We start from the raw sequence: 21,601 nt of genomic DNA on the forward strand, positions 1-21,601 counted from the left end.
AAATATCGATACTGCCGTCGGAGATCCGTGCAATCCAGGGCGAGGGGAAATGCTTCAGCGGAATGGTGGGAAGGCACGGAGAGAAATGTTTAATTTCGAGACTCCTCGAGACATTGCAGCGAGAGCTGATAGCTTTCGACTGGCCATTGCAGTAATCCTATTAAACCACAGACGCGATCCAATAACTTTTCTGTCACCGGCTGCTCTGGCGTCCACCCCCCATTCGACTGTTATTTTTATTCCGTTGCGTCGTCGCTTATATCCGCTTGGAAAACAAACACACCTCTCCGATAAAACGAATCAACGCCAGATTGCTTCTCTTTCACGCACCAACGATGCCTTAATTATAGAAAGTAATACTGTGGATAGTCTACTGCATAGATACACTTTCGACTGAAAGTATTATTTAACTAAGTATTTACCTAGATGGGGTGTACACCCCACAGGACGACAATTTGAAATATTTTAGGGGCAATTCTTTCGTTGATCACCCTCTACAGAGTGGTATCGAAATAGGTGGTATAAAACCTGAAACATAACTTCGTCTATCTGCACTTTCATTTTATTTTGACAAGTAGAATCACCATTTAAAATGTCTGACACTTGTCGAACATCTTATACAACACAACCTTAATAAGCATTAGTCACTGATTTTTAACTTCTAATATCTACACGAAAGAAAATTTGTGTAGACAAAATTAAGATTAACTCGGTTCGAAAAGAAGCGTATAACAATGTTAGGGGATAAATCTCGTAGGACGATAAATCCCGTAAATCGTGGTAATAAATTTCTAGCCGAGATTCAGTGGCAGAAAAGGGTAATGAAAAAAGAGTTCATGAAAGTTCCCACCTCGTTCAACCCTGTTCTCGGTTGCAGCAGTTTTCAATGTTCCAGTAGTTCTGGTTTGAAATCGGGCAGGCGTAATTGAACCGCGTGGAACGTTTTCCATCAACCCTTAGCGTTCACACCGCGAAGAGATCACATACACAACGCGACGACACATTTGCAAGAGTAATTCAAAAGTATCTCGATGAAAGTTACAATCTCGATCGTCGCCATGGCACCGCGACACGTCGCGTCTCTGTCGACCGCTGGATTAATCCAAACACCATGGCATCGATTCAATAAACTTCCTGACTCTAATACCCATTTACGACCGTCATTCGCGAAAGCTCGTTTCGCTCGTTTGACTATTTTCCGCGCGAACCATGGACGAGTAAAATAAAAGGAACCGATCTACAGGGTGGTCCACTTAAATAAGACTGTCTATGTATCTTTTTTAACTGCTGTTGAAGATATAAAAAATATTTTATTCAACACTTTGAAAAAGAAATATTCCTAGCAGTATATTGGTCCCTCGATATCATTCAAATTACATGCAAAATTCTGTCGTCACAATTTGAAAAAGAGACAGTGGACCGCCCTGTATAGAATGTGGATCAACGTAGAAACAGAAACTTCGAAAATAAGATATTCTTGATATTAAGTTAACCCTAATGCACTGGAAATAGGGGCGTAATTATAGAGGCACGTTTATGATGTTGCAATGACTCAATGTGTATTTAAGAGAGAAATGTATGGAAACAATACGTAGGAACAATGACCTTTGCTCGTTTCAATGCTTCAGTGAAGTACTAAGAACAGTGTGTGTAGTGTGTAATCGTAGGCAGACGCATTATGCGAAGCAGTATTGTCAAGAGCTTGACAATGGAACCATATGTTGAGACCCAGATTCTGGGGAAATTTGAGTCTACTCCAATTGTCGTAGTAATATTCTAGTTTTTGTCGTCATTTCGATAAGAATTATAGAGCATACAAGATACATATAAATTGATGTTGAGCGTCATTAATTAAACAGCAAAAATTCAAATTTGGAAAGTGGTGGAGGAGACTGACTTAGGAACATCTTTCACAGAAGATGCAAAATTAAAATCCTAAAAATTGTACTCACTACTGTAGTGCCCTTAAAATATAAGAGCAATTAAAACTTTAGTCCTAGAGTTTTAGTAAGTATAGCCCAAAAACTAGAATACCCCGTAAAATATTCAAAAACACGAGTTCCAGAACCCTACCTTCATAATCTCCAATTTAGAATTCCCCAGAAATTTATGTTTTCGATTCCCGACAGTTTCCCCGCGAGGACGCGATACGCGAAACTATCCAAGACATCCCTCGAAAAGATCAGACTCCAACAAAAGAAGTTTCTTCCCAAGAAGATAACAGTCGCGAGCGGAGCTGCAGCAAAAATAGTTCGCGAGTCGAGCATTATCGCGTGTCTACGATAAAGGAAAAGGAGTTTCTCGTCGGGCAATGAGGCCAAAATTTCTTCTCGCGGCGGCTCGATTAACCCCCAGGGTCGTAGTGGGGGTTGGTAATCACCAGGCGGCAGCAAGTTGCGCGACATCCACGCTGAAGCTGGCTGGGACGTATCAGAATGTGGTGTCGCGAGAAGCCACCGACGTCGGGACGCTTATTGCTACAATTTGGCAAGATCCTTGGGCAATATTAGCGTTGCGCCGAGTTAACAGCGGTTGCCCAGACTGAAACGCATCGCGTCGACTCGTTTCAGTACGTTTGAAACTTAATAATACAAAATGAACGAACAAGCATGCCGAGATACTCTGAATTCTGTGCGAGAGGGTTGTGCTCCCGACGTGGCGTTATTTCAAACGAAGAAATAAAAGTACTCGGAGATCCAGAGGGGACGTGTACACCCCCGAGATTGTATCGGTATTTTCTCGAGCGCGGCCAAGACTCCGCGAACTCCGTAATTACTGTTTGCTCATGGCGGGGGCGCGAAATGGATCCGCCGCTGGCTTCTGGTTTATCACTCAGTTTGGTAGAATGACCATGATATGCATCTTTTAATAACGTTTTGATGTGAGGGGATCAACTTGCGGTTAACACGTTAGAACGGTCGGAATGAAACGTGTTTGCTTGTCGATATTTAAAATGTATAAGACAATTACAGTTATATAGTTGTAATGTATGAAATAATTTAATTCAATTAAAGTTTTTAATTCGGTTAAACTTTCTGTAATTGAAAGCTATTTTGTACTGTTATTTCGAAGTGTCTTCGAATTTTCATCAATGGTCTATGAAATATTGAAAATTATGTGTATTCTACTCTCTTGAACAATGTGAAGATTTGAAATTTTGATTATTTAAAAATGTGAATATTTGAAAATTAAAATTTATGGAAATTTGAAGGCACCTACTGCAAATTTTTAATTCAAAAATTTGAATATTCAGAAGTTAGGATTCTTGCAAATTTGAAAATTTAAATATTTGAAAATTTAAATGTCTAAAAATTTGAAAATTTAAATATTTAAAAATTCAAACATCTAAAAATTTGAAAATTTAAATATTTAAAAATTCAAAAATCTAAAAATTTGAAAATTTGAATATCTAAAAATTTGAAAATTTAAATATTTAAAAATTCAAACGTCTAAAAATTTGAAAATTGGTATATTTAAGAATTTAAAAATTTGGAAATTTCTATACCTATAGGATATATGTTGTATAGGATACAGGATGTATGTTGCTCGGCGAATTACTGCAGTGTTAAGAACCTTTCGTTTGTATCGGGCTTGAAAATGTTAAAAGTTTACTGTTAAAAATTACTAAAGGCTATTTACAAAGATTCTATAAATGCTTTCTGGAATCCGCCTAGCAATCCCCTTTAAATTCTCTTTGATATATTGCTCATTTTAGAGCGGTATACTTCTATACCTTTTTACTCAGAAACTTTCTAGACTTATAGGCGACGACTACAGAAAGAAATCAATAAGAATGTCTGGACACTGATAATTCTGTGCGCCTATAATACAAACAAATCGTATTTTTCTTTCTTATTTTAAAACTTTGATCACTGGTGGCAGTATTTGTAAATGTTCGCGTACTCGAATGTTAAAACAGACTTGAAAAAAATATGGTTTTACGCACAGCAAACCGTTTGCCGTGGTTTCAATTGTTCTATTTTTGCCTGACATTTATTTATCGCCGCGTAATCGAAATTGCAGTTATTCGTGGTAAAAAATACATACATACATATGTATAGAGAGACAGCTTTCACGAAACGAAGCGTTCAAAGCTGAAACGTCGTCGCGTGTATCACTGTTTAAATGTCATTTCTACCACGCTTGTTGATTGTTATTTCCACATGCATGCCTTTTGATTGTATTTAACATTCACACTTTAATTTTTATCTTTGTAGCCGTCTGCGTTAATCCGTTTACCGGTTTAAAACTGATCACTTTTTTTCACCTCTTCAGCAGTGAACAGTTCTCTACATTTCACAAGATTAAATTAATCACCGCATTATTTAATATTCATACGTGTACAAAAAGATAAAAAATGTTCGTATCATAAAATGCTCACATACATATATTTCTACAATTTTATTGATCTTAAATAAAATCGAAGTGGACTCGTTATGATAGTACCTTACATTAGCCGAATAAAATGATACTAGCAAGATCCAAGAAAATGTAATACGAGAAATTTCATTTCTCTCCTATCATGACTGTCGCGTTGAACTAGAACACTATCAAATCAAGATATATCGCCTTTGCCTTGGGTTCAACATTAATCACTTGTGCAAACCAGAAGTGAAATCATGACAGCATCGGTGACAGGATAGGGCGAAACGTCGGTAAGTTTTTTCGTCCTGCCTGTATCTACGTTTTGACAGCCGTTCGCGCAGGCATTTGATAGTGGCTTCAAGCTTCTGTCAAGTCGTGACGTACACCGAGACCGATTACCTACCGCGAACCCGCGCGAATGTCCAGATTCTGTTTGTCGATCGGTCCACAATGTTTGGTCGTAATGGCAAACTCCCGCGCGCAGTTTGTGTAGTTTGCTCAAACGACAGCAGCTCGGAATCGGCTGGCATTTCGCGCACTGTGCACTAGCTTGCAGATTCATGACCCACTCTCTGACACGCTGCAAGTGGTGGAGGTGCTTTTGATCGGCCACGAAGAGTACAAGAATGTCTATAGGACAGTAAATATGACAAACACCGACACGATGTTGTCTGTGGGTAGACTATCCAGGTCACGATTATGGAGTTAGGGAAGGTTAGAGCTCTGGAGCTCATCTTTCAAGGGGTCTCATTTTTTCGTATAGTAAAATAAGTTTTTAGAAATACTTGAGATAGGAATTATCTTCATTAATGTTCCTCAAATGTCATATTTAATTTAATTTCACTAGGGACAAAGAATTGACAGCAATTATCCTTTACAAAATTCTATCTAAAGGTAGGGAATATTCTAGTACAGCATTAACCCCCCTCTCTCATTTTTTATATTAAAGGGTGTCTTCAGAATAAGTAATTTTTTCACTTCCAAGATCCTTCAACCACTGAAGTCTAAAAACGATTTACTTGTACATATATAGATACTGATTACTAATGCAAGGAGACTCTGGAAGATCTCTAGTGCAAATTCAAGTACAAATTTGCAGTGTACCTTAGGGCCACCCTAAACAGGAACACGGATGTTCTGGTGTTGCACAAGTAAGTGTCTTATCCTAGCGTAGGATCTCGTGTACATCTAGTGTACATCCATGGAAGATTCGTTTTTACACTGACCAGTCCTTTACACCCCTAAATCATGTTATACACTTGTAAAATATATAAGAATATACCCTGCTTTCTATATGAATTACAAGAGATATTGTATGTAAGCATTTTACAATAAAATTTATTTTCAGAAGGTAATATAATGGAACAAGGTATGCATTGTCACTGAAGATTAATTACTGTAGAATGTATGCACCATAGTTTGTGAATGTGTTGCTTCTACATAGAACTGAGGAAAGAAATTAATCTCTTCAAGCATCGAACTAACGTCGACTAATAAAATAAAAAAAGGAAAACACGATGACGCTTCCAATTCTCCCTACCATCTTTCTTCCCTCTCTAGATAGATCAGTGCAACCGTTGCAAATTAACTTATACAGAAACCATCGAAAAACTAAATGAGTCTTTACTTAAGAACCATCCCAGAACAGGATATGAAATAAAATAAACCGATCTCCTCGTACTTCGTATTCAAAAATCGTATTATACATTCAATTGAAAGAAAGAAAAATCGTTATCTCCTCCTCCTCATCGATCGATTTTTGCGCAACACTATCCATCTCACTGGTACTTATAGCCTGCATAGCCAATCGAGTCTGCTCCATCTACATTCTCGCCAGGGATCCCAGTATCCATTTAACGCACACAGCCACGCGTGGAAGAAAAAAGAACGGAACAAGAGTCACAATTCTTTCCATTGAATAAAACGTCCGTTCGAGGGCCCATTCATTGGCCGCCATTAAGCTGGATTTGCTGAGGCTGGCGTTAACTCCAAACGCGAAAACTGAGCCGCGCTTGAAAGCGCGACGGTCGAAATTCGAACGTCATTTGGCCCCGCGTTTTAAAACGCGAACGAAGTTTAAACTGGAGCTGCCCGGTTCGCTCTCAATCACCGCTGAGCGAAAAATAATTCGCAGTGTGCATCGCCGTCGCGCGGAGTTTCCCCGCGAACACAGAGAGGAGAGTTCGCGGAAAAATGCAAATTTCATTTTTTGACTCGGCGCCAGCGGCCCTGTAACGGTGCACGGGGCTAATCAATTACCGAGGAAACTCTTTTGCAACCGTTCCGGAACAATTAACGCTCCTTGCGCCGCGAAATACGATCGTTGCCCAATTCGCTCTCCATCCGGTCGCGGCGATTGCGCGCTGCGCTGGGAGGCTGCGCAATTTTAAGAGTCGTCAAAGCGTATCGAGGACTGACTTGCGACATTGTCTTGATGCCAGGCCATTGGGAAGGTCGATGAGACGATTTGAAGGAACACTGTCGTAGAAAATGATGCTAATATTTGAGCATTCTGGCTTCTGAATTTTATCATCTCGGCCCGTGATCAATGGTCAACTTTTGAGACATCGAAGAATTTATGCATATAATTGTATCTGTCTGCTATGAAATAATAGAATTATATCTGGCTATTTATATGATGTTTATCATGCATATGTGTTTCTGAAGGAATTCTGGTGATTTTTTAGCTGTAAATTAAGAATTCAGCTGTCTTTCAATATCAAAGCCATCATCTTTTAAATAATTCACTGTATATCACAAGGTTTATTTATTTTAAACTCCATATTGAAGTAGCTACATTATTTATCGTACAGTCTGTCTCCTCTGTTTTTTGTTTTATATTATTAGCTTTGTAGTTGAGTCACTTTTTTTTGCTGCTGATTTTATCTTCGAATTTATAGGAGATGCTAATTCAATAAAGTGACTGAAATTTATATATATATATATTTCACACAGATTTCCCCTCTGAATTCCTTTCTTGTTTCTTCTTCTTTTTATGGATATATTTATCCTAGGTCCCTGTTAGCAAAAAGTGTTATCCATAAATAACTAAATAAACAAATTTTTCGAGGAATTTACGAACTCTTGTTGGTCGTGTGCGTTAAACCTTGGTTTGTTAGAAAATCACTCTTCCAGATCCTGACGTTTCGATGTTAATCCCTTGGCTGTGTTTCGAATGGGGAACTCGCTACTGTATAGATTTTCACAGTGCCAGGATATTGTGATAGAAACCGAAAAACAATGAATACAAAGCCTACTGGGATTCTAGGATTACATGTACACGTCTTTCGTAAACAACTACATAGGTTAGCATACAACCACCTGGAAACATTAAAATGGAAGACCCATTTTTTGGAACGCACATAGTGTTGTCTCCAAACAAGCCTGATGGTATGCACGTATGGATACTCTATCTATCTCTTGGAGAGAAGTCCTCTGGAAAACATTGATCCTGAGGCTTTTCAGGGGACTTCTCACGGAACGCAGACAGTACATTATCTCTGATTTGCTCTTTCATTTTGTCTTACTCTCAGCTTTGAGAATATGAAATTCAAGATATTATTGTATACTCTACATTTATCCTTCGTACACATCAGATAGACCTCCAACTCCAATAAATTTGGACCTTGACCTCACTGACTCGTCCTTTACTAATCTCCGTACCGTTTTCTTCCAGTTAGACAAACCTTTACTAACAGTTCTACACTTAATATCTATTGTATAACACGATTTTGTATAGAACTGTATTCTGAATAACCTACTCTCAAGATCAGTTCAACAAATGATCACAGATCCGAGTTAATCACATTTTACAAGTCCTTATTAATTGATTCCTTTCAAGAGCTTAAAAGCTCGTAAAATATCGATAAATGCCTGACTAATTCCTCTTAAATTCACGTAGATGTAAAAATGACGCCTCACTTTAATCGGCTGATTAAGCAACAAGAAGTCCAAGTACTCGCGACAGGTGCTTGTTGAAAGAACTACTCGTTTAATCGCTAATGCAATGCGTCCTTATTGGCGTACACAGTGGACGCTGTTCGGTCCACGTTCCCTCGTTCTCACTTCCTGTCGTCGAGATACGGTCGTACGCTATCGGGAATTATTAATTTTACAGTTGACTCGAACGTGCTTCAGGTTTTGCTCGTGCCGTTGCATAAGCGGTTTTGCAGGCCAACGCAGGTGGCCACCTCGTAAAGGGCTGCTTAAACGACTCTCGTCGTTGTACGAGCTGTCGTCGATCGGCGTCTTCGAATCGTAAAACGACCCAGCATCGATTCTGACAGAGCTCGCCTTGTCCTCTTTCGCTGGTCGGTAAGAATCATGGGAGGCGTGGCATGCAAATGCAGCCAGGGACAACGGTCTGTCTGCTGGATCGCAGGTTTCTCTATTTGTTATGTGGTAAACGTGACAAACGATAGTTCGATATACTTGTTCTGAGAAGTGCAACAGTGAACCTGCTGTATATATATATTAGGTTGTTAACTAAGTCAGCTATTGGCTGTGAAAGAGTCCACTAGGTGATGAGTGTACCTTTATGCTTAATTTGTGGTTCTACACTGTGCTCTCGTTATAAGCTCGTTACTGTGTATTCAATATATTGTAAGGGTATTTGGAATTTAGAGACACACTAGTTCAGAAACACGTTTCTCTTTATAAACTCACTCACTAATTTATAGCATAAGAACACTGTACAAAGAAAGTTTTAAACAAAACCGTGATTACTGTGATTTTTTGAACTACTATAGCAAGAATTAATTTTACGTTTGTCTGTTTTATAATATCAAGTCACTGTCTGCTGTGTTTCTATGCATATGCATGTATAAAAGAAACCACAGCAGCAGTCTCGTTGAATTTGAAACGAGGCTCGTAGAAAATTTGCCTTATATCTTCAAACACGCGTGTTTTTCTTTTCCCGCGCTTAATTAGTTTGTAGAAGAGGAACGATATCGTGCAGATACTATCGTTCGCTGGCGGCATTTTATTTCATTCTTGTTCATTTTACGCAATCGACGCGGAATGTGGGTCGACGATCCGGGACTTTCGTGGATCGGAAATTTTTCCTCTGTCCAGGCAAATTGATACAACGGCATTAACCCGAATATCGAAATAAAAGAAGGGCGAGCCTGATGGCGAACAGGTAGTTCCTTCGCCAGTTTCCCGCCATGTATACGTGGATCCCGTTCCTGTGGTTGCAGCTGGCGTCGGTCGCCTTCTCACAGATTTTCTTGTTCCATCGTATGTACTTTGCTTTAAAATACAGTAATTTAAGGGTAAAAAAGGCGTCTCGATTCTTTACAAAGTCTGAATTAAATATTTTTATTCAGCAATAATTCTTTGAAAGATTGTGCAATATTTCTTTTACTGAAAATGCTTCTATGCATTTTTAAGCTTCCTTTGCACTTAAATTGTAATAAAATCGATAATCTCGTTATAGTATAAATATTATATACGTTGGTGTTCAACATCTTCCGCAGAGAATTTAGTTTAAAATGTTATAATTTTTAATTAACTGTTTAATTTTGTAGTGTTCTCCTGATTTTTTCAAATCCCTTTAGTATTTGCGATTCTTACTTTCGTGCGTGTGTCAGTATTATATTTTCGCGATGTACCAATTCATTCTGTCTCGAATTGTCACATGACGAATTTAGTTGTCCCTGTCGGTTAACAAATCGCTAAGTTTCTCAATTGCATTATCGATTATTTACAACCGAGTTTACCTATCTTTTTTATATTCTATTATTCGTGTACTAGTATCTTTCATTTTTATTTTGAACAGATGGAAACGAGTTTAAACATCGATGGGTCTTCGAGCGCAATCTCGTTAATCGTTCAATTATTTTCCATTTAAACAGCATCGTTAAATTTCGTTGAAATTCATTGAGTGATAGTTAAAATTTAGTTTTTCGATGGCTGCTGATGTGAAAAGACTAATTCAACTGTCGATTCTTTCAGTTGACGAGAGTCGTATTGTTGGGGGCCAGCCAGCGAGTATCGATGAACATCCATACCAAGTAAGTGTTTCAAGCAATCATCATTACCACAGGCAGAGATTAGTTGTTCTGAATCTACTGAATGGAAACGTTTTCTATACGATAGAAATGACTCTATACCTATACACTACCAGAAAAAGGTTTAAAATCATTTTCGACACTCAGCAAAATGAATGTTACTTTGTCGGACACATAGTCTAATTAATATCCAATTCTATTAATTTGTTCTATTGTACTGAAATAAAGAAGGATCACAAATATCGCCGAAAGTACTAATTTCAACTTAAAATACTTTGTACAATTTAATCTGGTATTTGAATAGCTTCATTTTGTTCTAAACAATTTTTTAATTCATTTTGAATAATACACGTTCCGCATGTCGCTAACAAAAAGTAAGCGTAAAGAGCACAATAGAAATATGCAATTCATGCAAGGATTAAATGAAATGACATGGAACGACTGTTTTCTTTCGTATGCCGTCCAAAAATAACTTCACTAGTTAACAATGGAAAAGCACGAGTCCACAGTAATCTAATCGATCGTCACGATTTCGCGAGGGAATGTTATGAATTTAATTCAGAATATAACGACTAAATTTGTAGGTATCCCTACGATATAACAATCGTCATGTATGCGGTGGGGCTATCATTAGCGAGGAATGGGTCCTCACGGCAGCGCACTGTGTTCACAGGTATGCATAGCTTCTTGTCGATTGCGCATTAGGTTGTGGTCACAGTGCACGAATTTTCTGACGAACTGATGTTCAAACGAATATGTCTGAACGTGTCTTGCTCACATGATAAATAGTTCGAACATATTCGTCAGAACATCAGTTCGTCAGAGAACGCATCCACTGGAACAGCAGCCTTAACAAGCGTTATCGATCTTCCCAGGAATACCAAGCATACATGCACTCGTTAATGTTCATTCTTCTATTTCACTTTCTTCCAGCGCCTTCATTCGGTCCCTTTCGATAAAAGCTGGCACATCTAATCTCGACGAAGAGGGGACTGTTTCTCATGTTCGGGAAATTATAGGCCACGAGTTGTATGATAGAAGAAGCTCCGATTATGACATTGCCTTGATCAGGGTGAGGAATGTTTTAGTTCATGTTGATATTTCTATGAAAATTTCTAGTTATTAAATATCCCAACAATGTTTTCGAGGGGAAGGTATCTATTTGTGAAGATGAAGATCGAGTTGAATGAATTAACACATTACTTTAAAGCAAGTAATAAATAGTAAAAATATCCCTATTAACCAAAATACTTAAAAACTCACCTATTCATTAACAACCTCCCCTCAATAACCAAGCAAATTCAACTTATCAATTAATACACTTACTCCTTAACAACTCACGCATCATTCCTAATTAAAACCAAAGACTTCAATTAGCATTTAAGTATTTAACCGTAAAGTCCACTGGCGCTCTCTCAAACCAATTACAATTTCAGTTGGACAAGCCGCTGGTGTACAGTTCTCGAGTGAGACCGATCCTATTGGCACCGATAGCCGATCATTACGCGAGCGGTAGCACGGCGTTGGTAACTGGTTGGGGAGTTTTGAGAAGCAATGGGCCAGTGACCAATCAGTTACGTAGGGTCGAGGTGCCTCTCGTTTCTAATGCCGAGTGCTCTCGATTATACGCGAGTCGCGCGATAACGCCGAGAATGCTCTGCGCTGGTTACGTAAACGTCGGTGGCAAGGATGCGTGTCAGGTAATTGCTTCCATTAATCGTCGTTTAGACTGTGTGCATACTCGTGCCGAACTAATACCTTTTTAATCGCTCCGTTGGTCTTTATGACGTTTCTATGTTTGGGGAAACTGTCATTAAGTAAACGACGGTGAAACGACGACATGTGATGTCACATTTGATAAATGTCTTGAGATAGTGACTCTGTATTTTTATTAACATAGGCGTGGTAGAAACGTAACACTTATGCTGCTTAATTTCAATTTATGTATTCAGTGCACGGGAAAAATGTGCGTGCAGAAATAATTTATGGAGATTGATAAATTGAACGGTCGTGAAGTTTTTGTAGAGTCGAAATATTTCTGTCAACAGTATGGCAGTGATTCTATCGTTCTATGTTATAATACTGCTACCACATCAAATAAGAATTAATAGCTCTATTCTACTCATTTTTTAAAGAGAAGAGATAGTGAAATATGGAAAGAAAATTCTAACTAAAAATCCAGTCGTTTCTGTATTTGAAAAATATTCTCTGCGTAGAATATTTCATGTTTCTGCTTTAAAGTTGAATTATTGGGTTGGGTCTGAACAGGGACGAGAAATTTCACTGCACGTTCGCATTGATCAGAGAACAGAAACCTGATTAATCTATCACGATATTTCACATCAGATATAACATCAAATACAAATGAATCGCTCTTGCAAAAAGTATTGTCTATGAATATACAATAGATCACCTCTCATCTTCCGTTTTTGGAACAGTGTTCGTTAGCGAGTCTAGTTGAGCGTTCCGCCTCTGACTCTCTCGACTGTATCATCTAACGAAAGAAAAGGACAATACATCGCGACCAGTACCATCGATTTTCCTTGTATCAATGGTGAACATCTCGTTCACATGACCCCTCGAAGGAAGTATCGTTAACCATTTACAGTCCAATTACTCCTTTACTTCTCCATCGTAAAACATTTAAGTTTATTCCACTTCCACTTCAACTCAAGTCATCAATATTAAACCTCTGAATATTCATGATCACATTTCAATACAATGTGGCTTCCTATCGGCTCATCAAGACCAGAAAAATGCCTCGAGGGAGCAGAAAATTGCAGGAGCTTCAAAATATTACTTTACATTTCCACAGAGTTTCCACAAACCACTTTCTTCACATCAATTTCTTCTGACCACATTTCTCCCGCAGGGCGACAGCGGTGGCCCCCTGGTGCAGTACAACAAATTAATCGGAATCGTGTCCTGGGGCTTTGGATGTGCACGACCTTTCTACCCAGGTGTTTACACAAGAGTGACTGTTCTTCGAAGTTGGATCACAGAGAAGACTGGCTTATGAACATTCACCTCCAAGGCAGGGAACTTTCTCGTACAAAGCACGAAGTCTTAGATTTTTCTCACAAACAACCCCTTAGCTTCGTTGCCCCCCTCAAGGGGTCGACTTCGCACGTATCTCAGGGAGGATCCTATCTGTCTCCAAGCGCAACGCAATTTCAATTTGCTCGACTTTAAAATTCTGTCGACGATCGGGGACTCCTATGAGCGACTGTATCGTTGCCGCTACTACTCAATAATAAATGTTATTTCGCGTCTTTATACCGCTCGTTCCGCGTCGTAATTGAACCAATTACCGCGTAGGGGGACTGTCGTCCATCACCATCAGCGAATTTCTTTTTAAATATTTCACATCTGGGGATCGTTAATAACAGTCGACGTTATCGTTACGTTTCGCAGCGGAATAAACGTCAGCGAGGGACAGGGCTGGTTTTCAGCGTTGCTCATTTATTTAAACGGTACGAAGTAGGCGGATCGATAGGGAACAACGTCGCGGTTCTAACGTATGAACGTAACAAGTGGTCTCATAATCGAGGACGATTGTACCTCATCGGAAGTATCTGATATTAATACGGACGTTGGGCGCGTGGAAATACTATTAGCTTGCTAATGAACACGCCAGCTCGGAAATAATCACGTTTCCGTTCGTTTTTGAATCGCCAAACGAGCGACATCGGTCGCGACGTGGTGTGGGCACCAGTAAACCGCTAATTAGCTACCTAGATGATCGATAATCCTTCGAGGCTTTAATTTGCTGCGCATAAAATTGAGGGTGAATAAATGGCGTCGTGAATTTGTTACTCGGGGAGAGGGATACTCGTTTGGAGCGGTGTTGAGGTTTCGCTGGGGGTTTTGTGGTGCTCATATTTTTCGATCGTTCGCTGTACGGTGATCGTTAATGAAGGTTGTTTAATGACGAAATTAGGTTCGGGGATATTGAAGACTGGGATGTGGGTTACTATTCAGGTGACCTTCGGCAGGTATGAATGGACTATTTTTTATTTATACGGCACTTAATTATGAAGAGGTTGCGTTAATACGAGCAGGAGTGACCTATTCAAAATGATTGATTGAAGTATTATGTAGTCTGTGTGCCTTCAACAATTTCTTCCATTAACCTATTTTTTAAATGTTGAACGCTAGGCTAATGAAAGACTTTTATTACTGCAGTACAGTAGGTTTAAAAAGTTTGTCCATTTTTTTTAATTTTCTTCCTACAATAAAGTAGAATATTAAGACTGTTCTATAATATTTTCCATGAGGGTAGAAAAATTGTATAGTTGACTGTAAAGTATGGAAGGTACATAATTGATAATTTCTCTCTTATGTAAATTTACCTTTGATTAATATTGTGGGATAACAATAATCCACATAGAATCGTATCTACTAAATTACTCCTAAAATTGATGGGGAATAAAATTTCAAGAAACATTGCTTACAAGTGAATTATCTATTATTCCCAACTTTTTAATCAGCACACTCTCCACACCTATATCACAAATGCCCACTCCAATTCCCAAAGCATCCACCTGCAATGCCAACAGAGCTCCACACTCCCTTCCCTAAAAGTCTCGCAACTCGCTCGTTGAAATCCCCAACAATTCCAGTAACCCTGCTTATACTTCTATCGTGACAATACCATATTTCTAAGTTTAAAAAAGCAAAGTCAGGAATGTTTCAAAATTCCTTTTCTTTGACAAGGTACGCGGGAATAAAGAAGGAATTTTGCGTGAAGAAATGCGAAACATCGAGCTCAATATGTTCAAGGGAATCATCCGTGCGTGTGCAAGAGGCGAAATCTCTTTTGCAAATATTCGTTGTATTTCCATAAAACCCTTCTGCTGCGTTCGACAAATTTGTTAAAGTTACAGGGACCGTTTCACAGTCGCGAAAGAGGAAAAACTTCTTTCCATTTTGACGACGAGGTTTAGACTGGCGCCGAGTGAAGGTTGTGGCGTTGTTGACATTGTGGTTCCGCGAGTATCGTCTCATGTATAGTGGATGCCAGAATTCGCCGAGATCCATGATAGGTAACTGCTGACACGAGTGTACACGCCCGGATGTATCATAGTTTTACACCCTAATCCATAGGATAGAACGCCAATCAGCGTCTGGCCTTCCATCAGCGGAGCACCTGGATCACCCTGCAAGTAGACGAGGGTTGACAGTTTCAGTGATTACTCGAAGCCGCGCACGCGTCACCGTCTCTTGATTCCTTAATGTGCCGCTGAATCGGGAACGACGCGACAGATTGTTAATGCAACGGCGAAAACTAATTATAGGATCATTCTTGAACGACGGAAATAGGTTTTTATTAAGATTCTGCTCTTGCCAGAGAGCCTTGAGTATGTATTTTTAGTTAGGATTAAGAATGATTGAAGATTGTACTGCAAGTTGGGAAATTAGGAAATTGGAAATCAAAGAAAATGTAATATTTAGACCTGGGATGCTTATTCTCGAAGCGATTATGAGACTAGATACGTTTTGGAACGTACGTTTACTGGTTTGCACGTCTACAAATAACGATGAATTAATTTTTAAGTAGTCTTCAAGTAATCTTGATTATTCCTCAAGTTACTAGAATAGAAAAAACGACTTTAACAATTACATCGAGCAGGGATAGATTGTTGACAAAGTATACGTCAAAAATTTGAATCGACTTTCCTCCCACTCCTTTCTAAAAAATAATCGTTTCTTATTTGTTTATTTTCAAAAGGCAATGAGTTCATATAACTTTCACGGGATTGTGTATTCTGCTTGGAAAATGGAAAAGAAGAGAAATTGAAATCTATCACGGGCGGAGAGGTGAAAGATATCGCTTCTTGTATCGTTCTGGCGAATTTATTGTTATTATTGTAACGACGGAGCTTGGAGAAATCTTCGCGCTTTCTGACAATTTTCTACTGTGCTCGGTGAATAATGCTCAGTCTCTATTCACCAGGTCGTATTCAAATGTTGCTTATAACGCGGCGCGCGCGTCTTTTGTGCATCTTCTGAGCGACCGTTCGCACGTTCGCAGTCGTAGAAATGGAGCAATGGAAAATATCACTATTGCCATTTCAATATTTGCGATTAAATGTGCCTCGTTAAAAAGTTCGTGAAAAGTGTTTCATCGACCAATGCTCATAAAAGGAGATTGTTAGATTGGATATCATTCAAATATCGCTGTTGTGTCTATAGCTACAATATAATCCTTCGTGGCTTGCTGCTTTTCATGAATCAATCAGGAGCAAAGTACAAAAAGTAGTATTCAGATTGCAACAAATAAAGGTTGATCCATATTTGCAGGAATGGTTTGAAGATTTAAGAATTTTTAGATTTTAAATATTCAAATATTCAAATATTCAAATATTCAAATATTTAAATATTTAGAAATTCAAAAATTCAAAAATTCAAAAATTCAAAAATTCAAAAATTCAAAAATTCAAAAATTCAAAAATTCAAAAATTCAAAAATTCAAAAATTCAAATATTCAAATATTCAAATATTCAAAAATTCAAATATTTAAATATTCAAAAATTCAAGTATTGAAGTATTCACATATTCAAATAATCAAACATCGTGCGTAGAACCTTTTCTGAAGCCGCTCGTGTATTCTCTTCTCTAGAAACCTGAAGATCCTTCCCTAATTCTCCATAACACGGAAAATAAAGAATAATCTACGTACGCAGGTCGACATTTCTCTCGTTTCGCGTTCCAAATTTATTCTCGAAAGCGGCAGCTGTGCATTATTCTCCGCGACGCTAATTAATGAAGAAATATAGTATTTCCATGAGTATGCGGGCCGAATACTAAAACGGCCACCTCGACGACACGAATCTACGATGATTTAAGTTACACCGTATATTCCCTGATTGAACGCGTGCTCAAATGTTTGTTGTTCGTTTTACACGTTAATTATCGTCGATATAAATTTCCCGCGACTGTGTTTGCCCACTCCCGAATGCACTGAGCGCGAGGATCGACGGGAGTGGGGATGGGTCACGATAAAATTCATCAGGCACGGAATCCCTTAATTTATCATTCGATGTTAGATTGCCAGCCGTGTCGAAGCCACCCCTGAAACTGCATGCTCGAGTCGAGTGCGTTGCCATTGTTTGACCATTGGGTGCAATCAACAACCAAATTAGCCGCGTGTGCGATTCGGTGAGACGTCAAATTGTCGGTTAATTGTACGGCTAAGTATAGCTGGCTTGCGTGTATAAAAGACGGTCAGGCTTGCGTTAACGAGCCCAGTAATTTGCTTGTTTCACGCACTTTTCTGCTCCACCCTGTGAAAGCGTTACCACCCCTTCCATGCGTTTCGTTATCGACGATGAAGGCGATATCTCAAAGGTGAATAAAATGGAGTTGAATTTTCCCTTGATGAACTATTCTGTGGCGAATAATGGAAAGTAGAAATTAAATTGGGACGTTTATTAATTTGGACTTTTAACCTTTTGACTACTACGCTGTTCATATGCGAGCGGAGGTATTATTTGATTTGAATGGGGATAGTACTAATTTAGTCGGCAAGGAACGATGTTGGCGGAAATTATCAACGATAATTAATAGAAGAGAAGACGTGTTATAAAGTGAAACAACAGTCTTGTTTAAATTGAGGATCATTGATGGAATTTTAAGTGAATATTATATGAAAATCAAAGCGCTAAGAGTAGTGCTGAATTATATCCAATTAATGATAAGTTGATTGGATGTAAGTCAGAGTGAGTAGGTGTTAGACGATAAGTTCTTTAAACAGTTATTAAAATTCTCATGGTTAATCCCTTTTTCGTTTTCGCTACTATCTAGTTTGCAAGAGCTTCTACCGAAGTTTACAAGAGATTGCATATATTAATTCCTGTTCACCATACTAGATAGTGCATCAGTCAATAGCTAATACTGTTTCTTAGATTCTAAACAGATACACCGGAGCAAGTCAAATTTCATCAGTTCTGAATTCTATCCTCCTATCGCCATACTCTATCATTCGAGCCACGATTTTACATCAAAAGTTTCTACATCTACACCTCGAAGCCAAAGTTCAAATTCAAATTTCTGTAATTTCCAATCCCCGAGTTCTCCGAAACCCTCCACCTATTTCCCACACAGTTACCCCCCTCGTTTCTTACGTATCGAACGGAGCCATTCGTCTTGTTAACCGTCGGAGCTGCCAAACCTTCGTCTCGCGGAACTTCTCGTTCGCGTGCACGTCAAGTACATTAGCGGCCCGTTTTTGGGAGCCGAGAGGAGCATTGTTCGCGAAACGGTTGCGTCTGACACCGAAGCCCACAAGGAACGGAGTGCACGGGCTGGAGAATCGAGGCGCACCCACACCGAGACACGCGACTCGAGCGGCGTCACACGCCCAGAGCTCCAGGGATCTCCTTAGCAAACGCTTCAGGATCTTTGTTAGATGTCGCAGACTTGTCGCGGCTCGCGAAACTACCTCCTCACCCCTCTTAGCTGTAGTTCCAACCCCTGCCTCGTGTTTTCTCGTCTCCATCTTACCTGACACGTCTCCACGCCGAGGGTCATGTTGCCCGCGCAGAGCATCGTCTCGAGCACGGCGCTGTAGCAGGGCATCGTCAAGCTGCAAGTGTCCTGATCCACGATCGGTACTGTTGTCACAGAGAGTTGACTCTCGGCTGGGCCATTCTGGAAATCGATTGCTGTTTAGTGGTGTTCAGTGTTTTCTGTTTGTCTTGTAGAGGGGCTTGCATGGGGAAATTGGCGTGGGGAATTGTTGAGAGGGAATTTGAAGTTGGTAGTTTAAGGTGGCAAAATTATTAAGACTGGAGGTAAAGATCATTTAGTATAGATACACAGGACTGAGGGTTTTGTCGGTCTGACCGAAGGCAGATTATTATAGACTCAACAATCCTTCTTTTTCTATCTAATGGTTAAACAGATAATCGATGTATAAAATTCTGTTAAGGCTGTAAATGATCTCTACATTGTCGGTTGTGTATGCCTAAGCTTATGCTGAAGGGTCTGTGTCTGTATGAAACCTGATAAGTGTATCAAACATATTATTTTGTGTTAATCGAGGGGAGAGGGATGAAGTGCAATTTTTGTTGAACATTTAGATAGATTTAGGAAGCCTGTAAAAATTAATATTTAGAGTTTATCGAAAGTTAGTATTCTATGTGAAATATTTTTAAAAAGATTGACAAGCTACGCTGTATCCTAGATTATCAAATAACGCTCACCCAGTTATTTCTCCAGCCCGTCACAAAGCACGTCGCCCCTTTACCCACTGGGAAGTCCTCTCTGTCGGGTATTCCAATGGGCAGCAATTTCTCTCCAAATTGCACTGGTATTTTCAGCTTCATCGAGGAAGAGAAAAAGACACTTTACGATTACATATTCGCTCGTCGATTAATTTCTCTCTAATAAACCCTGCGAATGCTCGTGTCCCGTTCTAACGATTAACTCTGAAACGAACGTCATACCTGTACGCATTAAATTCAATCGTCCGAGAACACGTATCCGAGAGCTCTCGATAAACCTTTTTTCCCCCGCGAAAACGCGCTCGTTCGCGACATCCTCCCTCCATAAAACAAATTATTAATATTTCAACGTGCTGGGCGCCCATTAATACGTCCCTACAGAAGACGTACGAGCATTCGGCGAAATAGTCGTCCATAACGATTGCGTCGCGGCACGGTTCACTGTATCGAACCGTGAAAACCGTAATAAAATTTCCCGCCGTGTGGCTCGCGTGATAAACGTTCCCTCTCGGCGGCGAGGGGGTACAATGGAATAAAGTGGCGCGAAACAAATGTGCTTTTAGCCCTTTTAAAAGTGCGCTCGTGCTCGCGCTCCCGTCCACGTACCTTTATTAGCGCGATGTCATTGAGCAGGACGTATTTATCAAAATCCTCGTGTACAACAACGTTGCACACTTCCAATTCATCTCCGCCGGCGGCGAGAGAGGAGGCGCGCGCGCGCACGTACACCGTCGACGGGTCTGCGCTGTAAGCAATTACGGTTTCGTTATTCGTTCCCTTGTTCGCGCTGATGCAATTTGTACGGGGCCGTATAAATTACAGGGATGATACTCGCCGGTAAACGCAGGACGCCGCGGTTATCACCCACGACTCGTGCACCAGCGCACCGCTGCACACGTGATTTCCCTGTTTCTCAATGGATACCTGTGTTCAAGACATATATGTATAAGACTATATGAGGCATTGGGTATGCTTCCAATGAGAAGTTAATGAAGCGAACATCAGAGTACAGATGTATATCTCTCTGTCTCTTTTCGTCACTTCTCTCACGCATGCGTATTACACTCCAGGGAACATAAAAGAGATGGAGCTATGTGCTTTCTATGTATCTCTATCCTTCCAGCTTCAGCACGCAGTCCTAATGTCCCATTAGGTCTTATACAGATATGGTTAAAGGTAAGACGAGCTAAATAAATGATTTGTAATTTATCTTTATCTTTTTTCAGGAAAATAAGGTGCTGCTTCCTTGGAAGTTTTCTTGGGAAGATTGGTAAAATTTGATGGTGGGGAAAAGTAAATACATTATAAGAAATATTATACTTATAGTTAGATATGTTTCATGATTGAAGTATAACTTGGAACTGCATTTATTACGGTTGCATAGAGTTTGTGTTGGGGGTACGATGGTTTCGACTTGCATTCCGAAGATTATTTATCGGTTATTGATTATATGTCGTTTTCTTAATTGGGGTCATAGGTCATAGGTTATAGGTCACAGGTCGTTTCCTTTTTTTAGGGTTTATTAAATACGAATATCTTCGATTTAGCATGAAAGGCGAGAAAAGTTAGAAAATATACTAAAATACTTGTATCGCAGAGTTGGACAATTCTTTAACTAATATTGTTAATTTTTCAAATTGCTGTTTTCAGAATTGGACGCAATACAGGCATTTCAAAACTATTTCTATATACACTGTATGTGTACTGTATCTGATGGTAAAAAATGATATGCAGCTTAATGTGTCCATAATCAAAAACAACACAGTAGAATTACAACAAAAGTATTCTGACTTACGTGATATGGGTATTCTGTGATGTTCACATATTTAGTGTTCCCAAACGCGAGCACTGTACAGAAAGTAAAGAATGTATGCGTAGAAGGGCGCAAGGAAGTCGAGTGCCTTGACGAAACAAGGGTATACCGAACTCACCACCTTCCAAGAAGACGCAGAACAGAACTAGTATCCTCTTCGACATTTCAACGCGAAGTGACACGGA

The 21,601-nt window shown here is 39.5% G+C and overlaps 2 protein-coding genes across 2 annotated transcripts; one reads left to right on the plus strand and one right to left on the minus strand.

Moving 5' to 3' along the window:
* Nucleotides 1-10,144: 10,144 nt before the first annotated feature.
* On the plus strand, nt 10,145-13,395 carry LOC143177316 (trypsin-4-like). Its single transcript, XM_076375186.1, has 6 exons — nt 10,145-10,188; nt 10,268-10,379; nt 10,961-11,049; nt 11,310-11,448; nt 11,813-12,076; nt 13,249-13,395. Exons 1-6 carry the CDS (start codon nt 10,145-10,147, stop codon nt 13,393-13,395), a joined length of 795 nt encoding a protein of 264 aa, XP_076231301.1.
* Nucleotides 13,396-15,379: 1,984 nt separating this feature from the next.
* Nucleotides 15,380-21,580, minus strand: LOC143177317 (trypsin-2-like). The gene is made up of 7 exons (XM_076375187.1): nt 21,535-21,580; nt 21,399-21,451; nt 20,439-20,527; nt 20,210-20,348; nt 19,583-19,699; nt 18,882-19,028; nt 15,380-15,535 (listed from the first exon to the last, which is right to left on the minus strand). The coding sequence occupies exons 1-7, from the start codon at nt 21,578-21,580 to the stop codon at nt 15,380-15,382; spliced, it is 747 nt and encodes a 248-aa protein (XP_076231302.1).
* Between the last annotated feature and the right edge of the window lie 21 nt (nt 21,581-21,601).

Source organism: Calliopsis andreniformis, chromosome 3 (genome assembly GCF_051401765.1).
Source record: "Calliopsis andreniformis isolate RMS-2024a chromosome 3, iyCalAndr_principal, whole genome shotgun sequence".
Taxonomy (NCBI): Eukaryota; Metazoa; Arthropoda; class Insecta; order Hymenoptera; family Andrenidae; genus Calliopsis; species Calliopsis andreniformis.

Excerpts from the sequence above, each read along its gene's own strand:
- LOC143177316 (XM_076375186.1), top strand. The coding sequence starts at position 10,145 with ATGGAAACGAGTTTAAACATCGATGGGTCTTCGAGCGCAATCTC. Across the intron at positions 11,050-11,309 it reads GCAGCGCACTGTGTTCACAG|CGCCTTCATTCGGTCCCTTT; the intron begins GTATGCATAGCT and ends ACTTTCTTCCAG. Across the intron at positions 11,449-11,812 it reads ATGACATTGCCTTGATCAGG|TTGGACAAGCCGCTGGTGTA; the intron begins GTGAGGAATGTT and ends TTACAATTTCAG.
- LOC143177317 (XM_076375187.1), bottom strand. The coding sequence starts at position 21,580 with ATGTCGAAGAGGATACTAGTTCTGTTCTGCGTCTTCTTGGAAGGTG. Across the intron at positions 20,528-21,398 it reads TCACAGAATACCCATATCAC|GTATCCATTGAGAAACAGGG; the intron begins GTAAGTCAGAAT and ends TCTTGAACACAG. Across the intron at positions 15,536-18,881 it reads TCGGCGTGGAGACGTGTCAG|GGTGATCCAGGTGCTCCGCT; the intron begins GTAAGATGGAGA and ends GTCTACTTGCAG.